Source organism: Antechinus flavipes, chromosome 3 (assembly GCF_016432865.1).
Source record: "Antechinus flavipes isolate AdamAnt ecotype Samford, QLD, Australia chromosome 3, AdamAnt_v2, whole genome shotgun sequence".
Taxonomy (NCBI): Eukaryota; Metazoa; Chordata; class Mammalia; order Dasyuromorphia; family Dasyuridae; genus Antechinus; species Antechinus flavipes.
In genome coordinates, this window is record NC_067400.1 from 434,498,969 (window position 1) to 434,513,767 (window position 14,799).

Here is a 14,799-nt window from a genome sequence, read left to right on the forward strand (position 1 = left end):
CCTGTAAACAAAACTATATCAAGACAGATATTTGTTCACTTTAAATTATTCTGTGCATTGAAAATAAGCTCATGATGAATTATGCAAAGTGTCAGATGAATTCCATATTGGAAAAAAAAAGAATAGGTGATATAAAGACTGAATTAACATTTATTCTAGCTGAAAGGATTTGTAGAAGTAAGAAATAAAATTTTTGAAAAAAGGAATGAAAAGCACTTAAAGATAAAAGGGAGAAAGGAAAACAGGTATGGAAATAGGTATGTAGTAAGGAGAAATAAGAACCTTAAGTTTGTTCAGGTAGTATGTAAAAATTTTGGCCTTGAGTAAGTTTAACATTGTTAGAGTTAAGTCATACATTGTAAATGAAGTGATACTTCCTGTTTATTAATTAAATTAGTAAATGTTTTTAATGCTTACTATTTGTATTGTGCTAATTATTTGGTATCCAAACAAAAATTACAAAAAAAGTCTCTGCCCTTAAAGACTTTCTATCCTTTGCAAAGATATAATGTCTATTCAAGATATACACAGAGTTTATAGAAAGTATCCCAGTGTGAAGTGTTGGAGAAGAAGGCACTGGCATCTAGAGATTTAGGAAAATAGTTCCTATAAGTGGTAGCATTGAACTGAGTCTTAAAAGAAGAAGAGGAATCTTAAGAGATACAGATTAGAAGGGAGAGAATTCCAGACATGAGTGATGGCCAATACATAGGCCTAGCAATGAGAGATGAAAATCAGATGTGAGGAACAACAATTAGATCAGTATAACTGGTCTGTGAAATATGTAAAGAAAAATAATGTGTAAGAAAATGTAAAGACAAGAAGAAACCACTAGATTGTGAAGGACCTTCAATGAGGAACAGAGGAGTTTATATTTGATCTTAGAGAGCCATTAGTTTATTGAGTAGGGAAGTGAAATCATGAAACCTGTGTGTTTTAGTTAAATTCATAGTAGCGGCAGATAGGAAGATGGATTGAATTTGGAAGAAACCTGAGGAACTGAGACTTTATAGAAGGTTGTTGTTATAATCTAGAGGAGAGGTGAACTAGAGTGGCTACTTCAAGAGAAGATATATGGAAAAGTTATCATAGAGAAAGAAATTATAAGATTTGGTAACTAATTGAACATGTAGGGAGTAAAGTGTCAGTGATGACGCCAGGGTTGTGAACTTGGCTAATTGCCAGAATGGTGGTACCATTGACACCAGAAACTCTGAAGAGATGTGAGTTGGGGAGAAAAGGAAGTGAATCCTGATTTAGGCATGTAGGGTATAAGATGGTGCAAGGACATTCATTTGGAAATGCCCAATAAACACAGTGAGAGACTCAAGGCAGATATTATGGCTTAATAAATAGATCTGGGAATCATCTGTGTAGAGATCATAATTAAGCCTATGGGAGTTGATGAAATCACATGGTGAAAGTATGGAGCCTTGGGAGATAGCCAAAATTTGTTGATTCACAAGTTCCAGAAAAAGAAGGCTAAGGAGAAATAATCAGATGGGGATTATTGGGAAAAGAATGACCAATTTGGAAGTTGCTACAAGCTTAATACCCAGGCATCCCTTACATGGAAGGAAGCATTTGTTTCATGTCAAAATCAAGGAGCACCACAAGAACACCAGACCTAGGAAAGTGAAGTGATTACAAAGGATCCAAAGTCCCATTCTGTTTGACAGTTGAGAAATCAGTGCCAGAAGATGGAAGCATCAAGAGAGGAAATGATACATGATGAAACAGGGAAATTTGTTGATTTTGGACCAAGAGTTCCAAATAGCTTGGTGAAAGGGGGCAGGCAGAGTTATAGTAGGACATTGGAAGGATAAGATGGAAGTGGATAGGTGGCACAGTATATAGAACCATGGCCCTAGAATCAGAAGGACCTGAGTGCAAATTCAGCCTCAGACATTTACAAGCTCTGTGACTTTGGACAAGTCATTTAACCCCTATTACCCTGCCCTGTATCCCTTCCCCATTCCCCCAAAAAAAGATTGAAGTGGATAGGAATGAGGCACACATCGGAAAGTCATTTGCCCAGGGTCACACAACATTGCCAGCTGTCTTGAATCTGAATTTTAACTCATGACAATGAGTCTTCCTGACTCCAGGCCTAGACCTCTATCTACTGCATTAACTGGCTGCTCCCTTGAATTAGGATTACTCAGACTCTTTGCATCCATATTTTCCTCTGGTATACATACAGTTAGCACTATGTTCAACCCCTTGCTCTTTTTTTTCCCCCCCTTTCTTCCTACACTCTCCCTAAGAAAATAAGCTTCATGGAGGAAGAAGGAGGTTTACAATCCATATGTAATCCAACACACATGTATAAATGTGTATGTATGAATGCCTAAAATCACATTATGAAAGTACTTTTGTATACATACATATATATTCTCCTTGCTACTCAGTAAGCTCAGAATCTGGCTCTTAACCTTCAATTCCAATTCCTCTTCTAGTGAAGAAGTTCAACAAATGTGTTAATATTCCTTTAGATACCCCAACTTCTAGTTCTTCCATCTACTCCTCCACTTTACTTCAGCCTCCACAAGATCAGTCATACCCCTAATTCACAAGTGTTCTTGCCTCACTTTCTTCTTTTCCAGCCAAATGCTTGAAAATGTCATTACACTAAGTAATTTTTTCCCTTTATCTCCTTTCATTCCCTTTTTAAACCTTCTGTACTCTGGATTGACCTCTTCACCCAACTGATACTTCTCTCTCTCTCAAGTTATCAGTGATCTCTTAATTACCAAATATAAAAGCTCTTTCTCAATCCTCACCCTTCTTGACCTGTAGTATTTGACACTGTTAATTGCCTTTCCTTTCTGAATACTCTTTTCTTCTTGGTTTTTTTGTGATTCCTCCCTCTTGGTTCACCTTCTATTTGTCTGATTAATCCTCAGTTTCTTTTGATGGATCTTGTAAGTCCCTTGATTATATCTCTCAAGGCTCTATACCATGTCCTTCTCTCTCTCCTTTTTCTATCCTATCATTAGATTGTTTCTATCTTTCTCTGTCTCTCTCTATCTCTCTTACTCACACACATTCATACATCTGTATTATGCATATTAGATATTTCAATTAATACTTAATCACTCAACAATTTGACAAATTAAGAAGGATATCATAAGACTTAATTCTTGAAAAAACCTTAGAAATATCTCTTCCAACTCCATTTTGCAGATAACTCGTCCTTAATATATATTCCTTCACATCTCATAGTTCTAGAGCTCAAAATTTCTGTCTCCATGACTTACTTTTATACCTTCATATTGTTAGACTTTTTTTCCTCATTAATTTGAAACTTGGATAATTAGTACTTCTATGAGAAAAAAATATATATATATTTTCTGAAAATATGCTTCCCTATACAAGCAAAACATAATATCTCTAAATGTATATTTACCAACATAATTCCATGAGTTTCTTGAATAATGCTTAATGTATTCTAGTAGAAGGGGTTGAGTCAATTAAATCTGCTCATCTGAAGAGTTGGAAAGTAATTATCTGAGACCAAATCATAAAGAACATTTATGATATCACTAAACCTGGCATTTTTAGTAACAAAAACTCAGGGATTTTCCATATATTTTTAAGTATTACCAAAGAAAATCATAAAATTGCCTCAAAGAGTATATTTAGTATAAAAGGCCCTCTTCTATCTAACCCTTTAGATAGAGGCCCATCTTACGGTACTTATTCTTGACTTTGAGTTGCCAGCTGGGTAATGCTATCAATTGGCTTAGCCAGGATTTTATCATAAATCTCAGGAGTGTTCTTGTTATTTTGTAACAACTTTGTCTTTAATTTTATTTTGTCTTTCATTTGATTCTCTTAACTAAATCTGGACTCATCAAGAGATGTTCGGTCTGATAACTTAAGTCATGATCGTAACTATTCTTTCCTGCTCTAGTCTAGTCTAAATACTGCTTAATGTTCGTAATTTTCAAGCCTCCAACAATATATAACTAAAAACCAAAACCTATTGCATTAAAACAGAGGAATGGGGAGAAGGGGAAAGAGGAGAAAGAAACAAACATTTATTAATTGCCTCTTACAACTAGGCACTATTCTCAGCACTTTGACAACCATTTCAATAGATCTAGTAAACATATATAAAGTGCCTCCTATGTTCCAGGCTGGGTGAAGCACTGAATACTAAGTACTATCACATTCTCTGTGTTACAGATGAGGAAACCGAGATAGGCAAAAGTTATATGACTTGGTCAGAATCACAAAGTTAGTGTCTGAGGCTGGTTTTGAACTCAGGTCTTCTCAATTCTAGGAACTTGTTATACCACCTAGCTGCCTTATTAAGTAAGATTCCCTAAGAACTATGTAATGCCATCAGTCTAGACCTGGGATTTTATTGCTCCTGAAAGCTCCCCAGAGGAATCTCCTTCTCTCAATTGTTATTTAGATGTTTCAGACATATCCAACTCTTTGTGACCTGATTAGGAGTTTCCTTGAGAGATACTGAAGAGTTTGCCATTTCCTTCTCCGACTCATTTTATAAATGAGAGAACTAAGGCAAGTAGGGATAAGTGACTTGCCCAGAGTCACACAGCTAACATCCAAAATCGAATTTTAACTCAGAAAGATGAGTCTTCCTGACTCCATGGTTGGAGTTCTATCCACTGTGCTACCTTGCTGCCTTTGGTGAGCCATGCTTCTACTTTTCACTTCTATTAGAAGTAGTTTGGGGTGAGGCGTAGGGGATTGTTAGAAGTATACTATTGGAGAAGAGTGCTTAAAAATCCAGATTGTATCAACTCAACAAATATTTAGGAAGTGTGTTAGTAATCTAAAGAATTGTGTTGCCCTATTCACTCAGTGCTATTTTTAGAAGATACAAAATTGAATCACAACTTAAATTAGAGTTCTTTAGATTATGTAGTGCCAATAACTTCAGCCTTAATCAGATAACTCAATGAATGTCTTTTTAATCTTTACAGACAAAGAGGGGATTCCAAAAATGTTCTGGATTGGATTAAATCAACTAGATTTTTCAAAAGGTTGGGAATGGTCTGATCACACCCCGTTAAATTTTCTCAACTGGAATCCAGGTGATTTTTTTTTTCTTACTTGGAATAGTATAGACTTTAGTAAAATAGGTTTGGCTCTCTTCTCAATCCCTACCCAAGACTTGAGAGTTTGTGATACTCATAATTCTTTAATTTGTACTTATATTACCTATCTTTAAAAAAAACTTTTCCTTCTATAGTATGCCAGTTGTAATAGTATTAGTAGATAGTTTTGGACTATCTGATGGAGCCATTGAAAATTTATTGGTGACCATTGGATTAACTAGTCCTTGGCACATGGTCTGAGGAACCCTGAGTTACCAGGATGAAACAACTATCTGGATATTTTGTGGAAATGGAGAACCTTTTGAGAAGACGTGCCAAATTTAAATTTGTAGCACAGACCTGACATTTATTACTGAAACTATTCCTCAGATGTTCTAACAAAACTAGCCTTGTAAACCTCAGGACATTTGTGACTTTATCAATAAATCTTGCCAGACAACCTCTGATAAATCACTCCCACACTCAGAAATCTGTTTCTGAAACTAGGGGTAAATACTTAATAAGCATATAAAATTAAAACATAGACCGATGACGCTGACACATTTTTATCTCTTAAAAAGTAAATGCCAATACTTGAGCATATTTTCAATTCTAATAGAATCCCAACAATTCATTCATATGCAATATTCCCAGCAAAATGGATTCTGACTTCTAGTCCTTTTGGCATCAGTGGTGCATATTCTGAGAAAGTTTGGCAGTCAGTCAGATAGCTAGCATTAACTAATTGCTTACCATTTGCTAAATCTGGAGATATAAAGAGAGGCAATAACTTGGTCCCTGCCCTCAAGATTCTTGTATTTTAATGGGTGAAACAACATGTAAAAAATACACATATAGATAGATATAGGGGAAATGGAAGGAAATCTCCAGAAGTAAATTACAGCCAGCAAAAGATTGCAGCAACCCAGGAAAACAAACAAAAGAAAGAGCTCAAGTAAAGCAGTTCAGATTCTAAAACACCCCACTCTTAAAAGTAAAAATTAAGATGTGTGACAGAGAGGATATTTAACACTGCCTCTGTTCTCTACTTTTATACTTCCTTTACTCTTCCCACTAAAGGTCAATGGACATTTCTAGTTACATTCTAATAGAACCTCAAAGGTCATATTTTTATGCCAACTTCTAGCTCAATGTGTACAAATCTCCAGAGAGAATACCAATAGGGAATCATTACAGACATGGAGAGAAGAGTCTTTTAATTCCTTATCATTTCACCATCCTTCCCCATTTGGCGGATTTTCTAATGCTTCCTATATAATACCCTTGAAGTTGCATGATAAAAGTTGGAATTAGAGGGAGAGGATAAGAAAATGAATCTCTCTTTACCTTTTCCTTATGACCTCTTTCCCCAAACGTTCCTGGCTTCCCTTTTCTTTTTTTCCTTCCTTTCTTCCTTCCTTCCTTCCTTCCTTCCTTCCTTCCTTCCTTCCTTCCTTCCTTCTGCCCTTTTTCTTTCCTTTCATCCTTCCTTTTTCTTTCTTTTCTTTTCTTCCTTTCCTTCTCCTCTTCTTCTATATCTTTTTTTTCCTTCCTTCCTTCCTTCTGCCCTTTTTCTTTCCTTTCATCCTTCCTTTTTCCCTTTTTCTTTTTATTTCTTTCTTTCTCTGCTTCTATATTCCTTTAGTGTTCTCTATCCCCTCCTAAAGGTTAGAAATGCTCTTGTACTTTTTTTATTCCATCCTTCCTTCAGTCAGGACTTAAGATTCTTTGTGGGTTTTGTGGGAATGTTAGTTGGGTTCCAGTTAATTAAAGTTTTATTAGATTTACTAGATTATGTTCTTGTTCGCAGAAGTCTAGAAATTACCTTCATTTTCTCTTTTTTTTCTAACTAAATACAAAACCTTTCTTCCCCTCACTCCATTTTTTTTCTTCCCCTGCAACTCTTAAGAAATTCCCAGTTCGCCTACAATAGGTGGCTCAAGTTGTGTAATAATGAATGCTGAATCGGGGCAATGGCACAGTTTTCCATGTGAAGCTCAATTCCCCTATGTCTGCAAGAAACAACTGAATGAATCATCAACGTCATCAGGTAATGCTTCCTTTTTTTGATCATTTGCAAAAAAGACTGTAAAAAATCATAGTTTTGTGAAAAATAAAGTCAATAAATTTAGGGGATCTTTATCCAGATTGTCTTCATCCAAATGTGCTGACAGTGCAAATAGAGAGATATAGCTAATAAATTTTTGTTTTCTAGGAAGGATTCATTTATAGCTCATATTAACTCTGTGGCCTTGTTGAATTTTCTTTAAAACTGAAGTGAATAAAGTGAGGAGAGTAGAAAGTGAACATTTCAGTGTTTCTACAAGTGGAAAACAAAGCTCCTAGACAACAATTAAAGCATGTTTGTACATGTAGTTCTCTAGTTTCTAGAGTTGTAACTTAATAAAATAATTATTATTTTCATAGGATTAGAGTTGTTACTATGCTTTCATTGCCACTAAGCCTTCAATGGTATTACTCAGATTAATTTTGTTTAGATTGACTTCTTAGCATCTTAAGAATGAATAATTATCTCTCAGTTTACATAAGAATAAAATGCAAACTAATTTAAAGTATTAAATAATAGATATAAAATAGATCAAATAGATACAATAGAATTCCTAATTCAGGAAAAGAAGAAAAATAACAAATTCAAAAATATATATTCTAATGTAAGGATATTCCCTATAACATTGTGAACTAGCTCCATTTGGCTGTGAGTGAGCCATTATTTTCCTGAAACCAACAAGTTCAAATTAAACTTACCACCTTCCTCCCAAATTAGCTTCTCCAAATTTTCATAATTCTTTTGAGGGACACACCTGCCAATCACTCAAGGCCAGGATCCTTCCAATCACTCAGATTGGCAATTTTGGAGTCACATTCAACTCTCTCCAGTTTACATCCCTTTATACACAGTATATCCTTTCTAAACTGATTGGTTTACTGTGTCCTGGCATTGGCATTCCATCAACTGACTCTAACATTTTGTATCTGCTAATCTCGAACATGTGGGTACTCCCTCCTCAACACCATAATTTTTTTTTTTTTGCCTAGCTTTTTTTACAATTTTACAATTTTTACAATTTTTACAATGCCTAGCTTCATTTAAGGTTTAACTCATGTTTCTTTCTGTGAAGAAAGCCTTTCCTCATCCTTTTTCTCCAGACCTGCTTTTCTTCTTCAAAATATTATTTATACAAATATCTATATAAATATCTATTCTCCTCTCCTCCTCCTCACCTTGAGCAGTTTTTTAGGAAGCATTTAAAGACAACAATTGGTTTTCAATTTTTCTAAATATCTTCAGCACCTAGCCCAGCATCTAATACATTGCACAGTCAATGAATGTTGGATTGGACTGTTTGAAAAAACCATAGATTAGCAGTTTAAAATTGAGACAAATTAAGTGAACTAAGGTTCTACATAAGGGTCTCTCTCAAATAGACTCTCAGAAATGAAAACCTCAAAGAGGAAAGCAAAAGCTCACTGATAGAGAGCATTGTTTCCTAACCACAGATATTCCAAGTACACATTCAGAAGTGATAGGAATGGTGTCTTGCTTTTATTTACTTCAGAACTTTTTTTTTTTTTTTGGTGAATTTAGGTCAGTTGGTGCCCATAAAGGTAAAGTTGAGAGGAATGATTGATATGGCTGTTCTTTTATCCTAAAAGAAAGGGAGGGGAAAAGGAGAATTCCATATATTATCTTCTACCCTATTTAGCTGTCTCTTGACTAGTGGATAAATGGTCAAAATTGAATTTATTGTCTACATAGATTATTCCAACTTTAAATTTCCTTTTGTAGTCAATGATTATTATACTGATTGCTAAGCTGTTCGTGTAACAAAATGGTAGTGTTTGCTTCACTGATGAGTATTACTCTTTAGTTTACAGAGAGTATTGGTAAACTTGGCCAGGCCTGTGCCCAGAGAAAGATTCATTTATTCTGTATTTTCTCTGCCAGCAAGAGACCAAGGGATATTTTCTTTTCAGCACCTTTTGTTGCTTCTGCTCCTACCTACACAGATATGTGCCCAGTGTGTCAAATTAGGTCTGCCCCTACTAGATCCACCTTCTTGTTTTATTCCCTACCAAAAAAGTCAATATTTCCATAGCATCTAAGATCCCAGCTTTCCCAGAAGAGTTACATTTTAAGAAGGGAGAACTTATACAGTTATTTGGTCAAAATTAATGTGTCTTCAATGGAATATAAATAATTTTTTCCCCACTCCTCAGATGTTTGGACATATTTAGAGACCCATTGTGATCCAAGCTGGCTACCAAACAATGGATTTTGCTATCTTCTGGTAAATGAAAGTAGTTCCTGGGATGAAGCAAATGCAGAATGCATATCCAATCACAGTAATCTAATCAGCATGCATTCTTTAGCAGATGTGGAGTTTGTTGTCAGAAAGCTCCATGAAGGAGGTAAGTTTTTCGCTCTCAAATGAGATGTTTTTAAGCATTCTAATATACTTGGTCTATTAGCAAAAATGTTAACTTTGTGAAAACCTGACAAATTTTATCTTATGGTTTACATGTTCTCCACTATTCCTTATAATATAAGTACTCATTTATATCCTACCAGTGATAATAATAATTTTATAATTCTTAAATGTATCCAAAAATCATGAATATGTGAGGAAAAATAAATGAGTTGTTTGTTTTCCTTCAAGAGACATAAAGCACATGTCATCCTTCTAATTAAGTTCCAGCAGTTAATGTGGAAGTAATGTGGCCTTCTGTAAGATTAGTCATTTGGCAAAGGGAGGCAGGGGGGGGGGTAGAGGAGGCACCCAGATATAGTGAATGGAGCACCAGCCCTGGAGTCAGGAGGACCTGAGTTCAAATTCAGGCCCAGACACTTAACACATCCTAACTGTGAGACCCTGGGCAAGTCACTTAACCCCAATTACCTAGTCCCCCCAAAAAGGATTAGTCATTAGGAAATTATCTAAACTTACAAAAATATATAGATTAAAAGTAACAGAATGAGAAGAGGAGTTGGCACTAGAGAAAAAGAAACTATTGATGTCACTGAAAGACCAAGATAGGTAGTGCTTACATTTGAATTACTCCTAATAAAGAAGAGAGGGAATCAGATGAATTCACAATGAAATTCTATCAGATTTTAAAATAATAAGTAGTTTTCATGACACAGACTATTTTAATATATAGAAAGGTTAGGTTAAATAACACTTCCGTTGATCTCTTGTGCTAAAGAAAATAAAGCTAAGATTTGCTAAATGCCTACTATGTGCTAGTTGCTGAGGATGTAATACAGAGAATTAAACAGTCCCTACTTTCAAGAAGTCTAGAATGGAAGAGACAGGTACAAATGTAAGCATATATATAATAAATATGAAATGGATAATCTCTACGGGGCCTATATCTCAAAGGGATAATAAGAAAGGGAAAAGGTGTGCAAAAATCTTTGTGGCAGCACTTTTTGTGATGGCAAGAAACTGAGTGGATGCCCATCAGCTGGGGAATAGCTGAATAAGTTATAATATATGAATATTATGGAATATTATTGTTCTATAAGAAATTATCAGCAAGATGAATTCAGAAAGTCCTGTAGAGACTTACAAGAACTGATGCCAACTGAAGAGAGTAGAACCAAGAGAACATTGTACCCAGCAACAACAAGATTATGTGATCAGCAATTCTGATGGAATTGGAGATGATTCAGGCCAATTTCAATAGACTTGTGATGGAGAGAGCCATTTGCATCCAGAAAGAGTACTATGGAGACTGAATGTGAATCACAACATAGTATTTTCGTCTTTTTGTCATTTGCTTGCTTTTTGTTCTCTTTCTCATTTTCTTTCTTTTTTGATCTGATTTTTCTTGTGCAGCATGATAATTATGGAAATATGTATAGAAGAATTGCACATGGTTAACATTCACTGGATTACTTGCTATCTGGGGGAGGGAGTGAGGAAAGGGAGGGAGAAAAAAATTAGAACACAGTTTTTCAAGGGTGAATGTTGAAAACTATGCATATATTTTGAAAATAAAAAGTTTAGAAATGTGAAATAGATAAATACAAATAAATATAATAAAGTTAGTTTAAAAAGAGAGGGACACTAACAATTAGGGAAATCAGGGAATGACTTTTTTAGAAGGTGATGTGTAAGCTGCAAAACAAGGATTCTTTAAGACAAAAGTGAGGAGGTAATGCTTTTTAGCTATGTGGGAATAGTCACGATTATATGATCCTCAATGAGATTAGAAAGATAGGTTGGGGCCAAATTATAAAAGGTTTTGTGTTTATCCTATAAGATAGTAGAGAGCCTCTGGAATGTATTCAATAGGAATAGTGACATAGCAAGGTCTTACATTTAATAAAATTACTTTGGTAGAAATATGGACCAGAGTAAAGAGTCTTGAGACAAAGACCAATTATGAGGATGTTGCAATAATGTAGCAAGAAGTGATGAGAGCAGTGAACTAAAGTGGTAACTGTGGGAATAAAGAAAAGGGATCAGAATTGAGAGTTGTTGAAGTAAAAATGTAAGATAAAATAAAAAAAGATTTTTTAAATGTAAGATAAGAATGGTAACTGAGAGAGAGTGAGGAGTCAAGGGAGATGGTAAGATTATGAATCTGGGAGACAGGAATAAAAGTAGTGTCTTCAATAGAAATAGAGAAGTTAGGAAGAAGGACAGCTTCGATTCAAATATAACCAGTTCATTTTGGGACAGGTTGAATTTGAGATGTCCTTGAGAAGTCCAGCTTGAAATGTCCAGCAGGCAGTTGGAAAGAAAACCACAGATCAATGTGATTACTGAATAATAATGCAAAATTGCTAAACATAGAATCATAGATAGAATATAGCCATTTATCAAAAAGACTGCCCCATTATGACAAAGTAGAATTTACAAATAGGTGGTATATACCAGAAAAAAATGTTTAATATCATGCATTTTATCCTCAAGAAAAAAAAAAAAGACTTCATAATGATATTATATCCAGGAAAATTCCTTGATAAAATAAAGCATTCTTCTTATAAATATGTATACATATGAATAAAAAAACATATATTATATGATAAAATGTTGTTAATAATATGATAAAAAGCATACATTTGAAACCACAAAGTATATTATTATATATAGCTGAGCAATTCTAAAAAAAAAATTCTCATTTGGATGGAAGAGCAGGAGGGGAGAAACTAAAACAAGTGTATCTACTTTCTTTACTCCAATCTGATGTAAATTTTGAAATATTGATAAAAGTTATAAACCACATCAAAATATCATTCATAATATTATTATACATATATATCAAAAATTATATCATAGTATCATATACAATTTAATGTTAAAAGCAGTCTTTTTTTAAAAGAAAATGATAAACAGAATGCAGCACATAGCAAGCACATAGAATCTTAATTGATATAATTTTTTAAATCATAAAAGCAATAAAATATGGGGGGAAATCAAAGTAATTAAACATTAATAATGGAAAAGTCAAAACATATTTGCAGACAACATTGATTATATAGCTAGAAAACCTAAGGCTATCTCGATAAAAAATTAATGGAGATAATAAATGAATGTATTAAAATTGTGGGATATAAGATAGAAGTGCAAAAATTACCTGTATTTTTATATATCACTGTCAAGAAAAGAGAAATTAGAAGAAGGAAAAGAGAATTAATAGTTAAAAAAAATGTATCAAATATTTGGGCATTAACTTATCAAGACATAGAAATGTTAAGACAAAAGGAAAGAGGAACCTCTACCCAGTTCTAATAGCTGCTAGGTCTCATACCCCAGATTCTTTGAGAAATCAAAAGTTCTAGGATATTCTGATTTTAGTCTTAGTATACCTATAATACTAACATCAGTGATAATAATTGCATTTATATAGTGACAAAGTTTGTAGAATGTTTTGCAAATATAATCTCATTTTATCCTAACAACCCTGGGATAAATGTGCTTTGATTATTCCCATTTTACAGATGGGGAAACTGAGGCAGTCAATAGTTAAAGAATATATAGTCACATAGTTCACAAGTATTTAAAGCAAGATTTGATCTAAGTTATTCCTGACTACAAGTCAAATGCTCTATCCATATCCACTGTGCCACTCAAATACTTAATTCTCCAGTTTTATTAAGAGGTATTTAATAGGGATAATCAAAATGGTGACTATAAGAACAATCTTAGCTCAGTATTAAACATGCCATTTTATTGTAAGTTGAACTACCAGAAAATGGATCATCTGCAGAATAATTATTTCAACATACAGATCAATCTATAATACCTTCTATATGATAAAAATGTAATCCTTGATGATAGTTCTAAATATATAAATCATGTAATTATTCCCTTAAAGAAAATTGTAATGAATTATAATTGATTCTGAGATTCAAGAATAAGTGGACTTCTCAGCTCCTAACAGTGAGGAGAGTATCAATGAAGCCTCTGCTACTTCTTCATTGTTGTTTAGGAAGAAGTTCCAGAGCATTGCCCAAAGGCTGCTGTCTTATTTCTAAATATCAGGAAAGAAGATTATAAAGACCCTACTCTATCCAAGGCAGATTTTAGAGAAATTTTCCCTCCCTACTTAAATCTGTTTCCTGAATTCCTTATCTGTTTCTTTCTTTTATTTATACAGGACAAAGATAGGAACCTATATCCTGTAGCAGAAGTCCCAAAACACTGCCTTTTACTTTCAAGCAGGCAGGTAGTATGTATTTATTGGCAATTACTGTGCCAGATACTGTGTTAAAGCTCTAAAGATAAAATACAAATACCAAACAAAAAATAGTGCTTCCCCTCAAGGAACTTACAATCCACTAGGATTTGAGGTGAATGGATGGGGAAGACAACAGATTTTTTAAAAGAGCTGAAAAGCAGGGAGAGATAGGAAAGAAGGAGAAGGTATCCATGTTGTATACATAGTAGCAAAGTCTGGAGACAGAAGCACAGCTGGGAGGAGAATAAAAGATAGCCAATCTAGACTCATCTTCAAAATGAAGTTCTTGGATCAGAAACTCAACACCAGAGTAAGGAGTCTGTATGACAAAGTGATGTTTCAGCATGGGAAGGCAACTGAGTCATGGTGTCAAAGTTCAAAAAACAGTTAAAAGTACAGCTACAAATCTTAAGTAAAATATTAGCAGAGAGATTACAGCAAGTTATCTCCAGGATAATATACCATGAGCAAGTAAGATTTATACCAGGAATACAGGGCTGGTTCAATATTAAGAAAACTATTAGCATAATTGACTATATCAATAATAAAACTAACAAAAATTGTATCATTATCTCAATAGATGCAGAAAAAGCATTTGACAAAATACAACACTCATTCCTATTAAAAACACTAGAAAGAGTAGGAATAAATGCAGTATTCTTTAACATGATTAGTAACATCTATGTAAAAGCATCATATGTAATAGGAATAAACCAGAACCATTCCCAATAAGATCAGGGGTAAAAAGGTTGCCCACTGTCACCATTACTATTCAGTATTACATTAGAAATGTTAGTAAATTATCATTTTTTGCAGATGGTATACTTAGAGAATCTTAGAGAGTCAACTAAAAAAACTACCAGAAACAACTCATAACTTTAGCAAAGTTGCAGGATACAAAACAAATCCACATAAATCATCAGCATTTTTATATATTACTATCAAAGTCTAGCAGCAAGAGATACAAAGAGAAATTCCATTTAAAATAACTATAGATAATATTAAAATATTTGGG

At 34.0% G+C, this 14,799-nt stretch overlaps 1 protein-coding gene across 1 annotated transcript in view; it reads left to right on the forward strand.

Moving 5' to 3' along the window:
• Positions 1–14,799, forward strand: part of LY75 (lymphocyte antigen 75) — a 100,980-nt gene that overhangs the window by 16,485 nt on the left and 69,696 nt on the right. Inside the window, exons 5-7 of the mRNA XM_051990670.1 lie at positions 4,959–5,069; positions 6,982–7,122; positions 9,312–9,503. Coding sequence (XP_051846630.1) covers positions 4,959–5,069; positions 6,982–7,122; positions 9,312–9,503 — 444 coding nt within the window. The remainder of the gene's footprint in view (positions 1–4,958; positions 5,070–6,981; positions 7,123–9,311; positions 9,504–14,799) is intronic.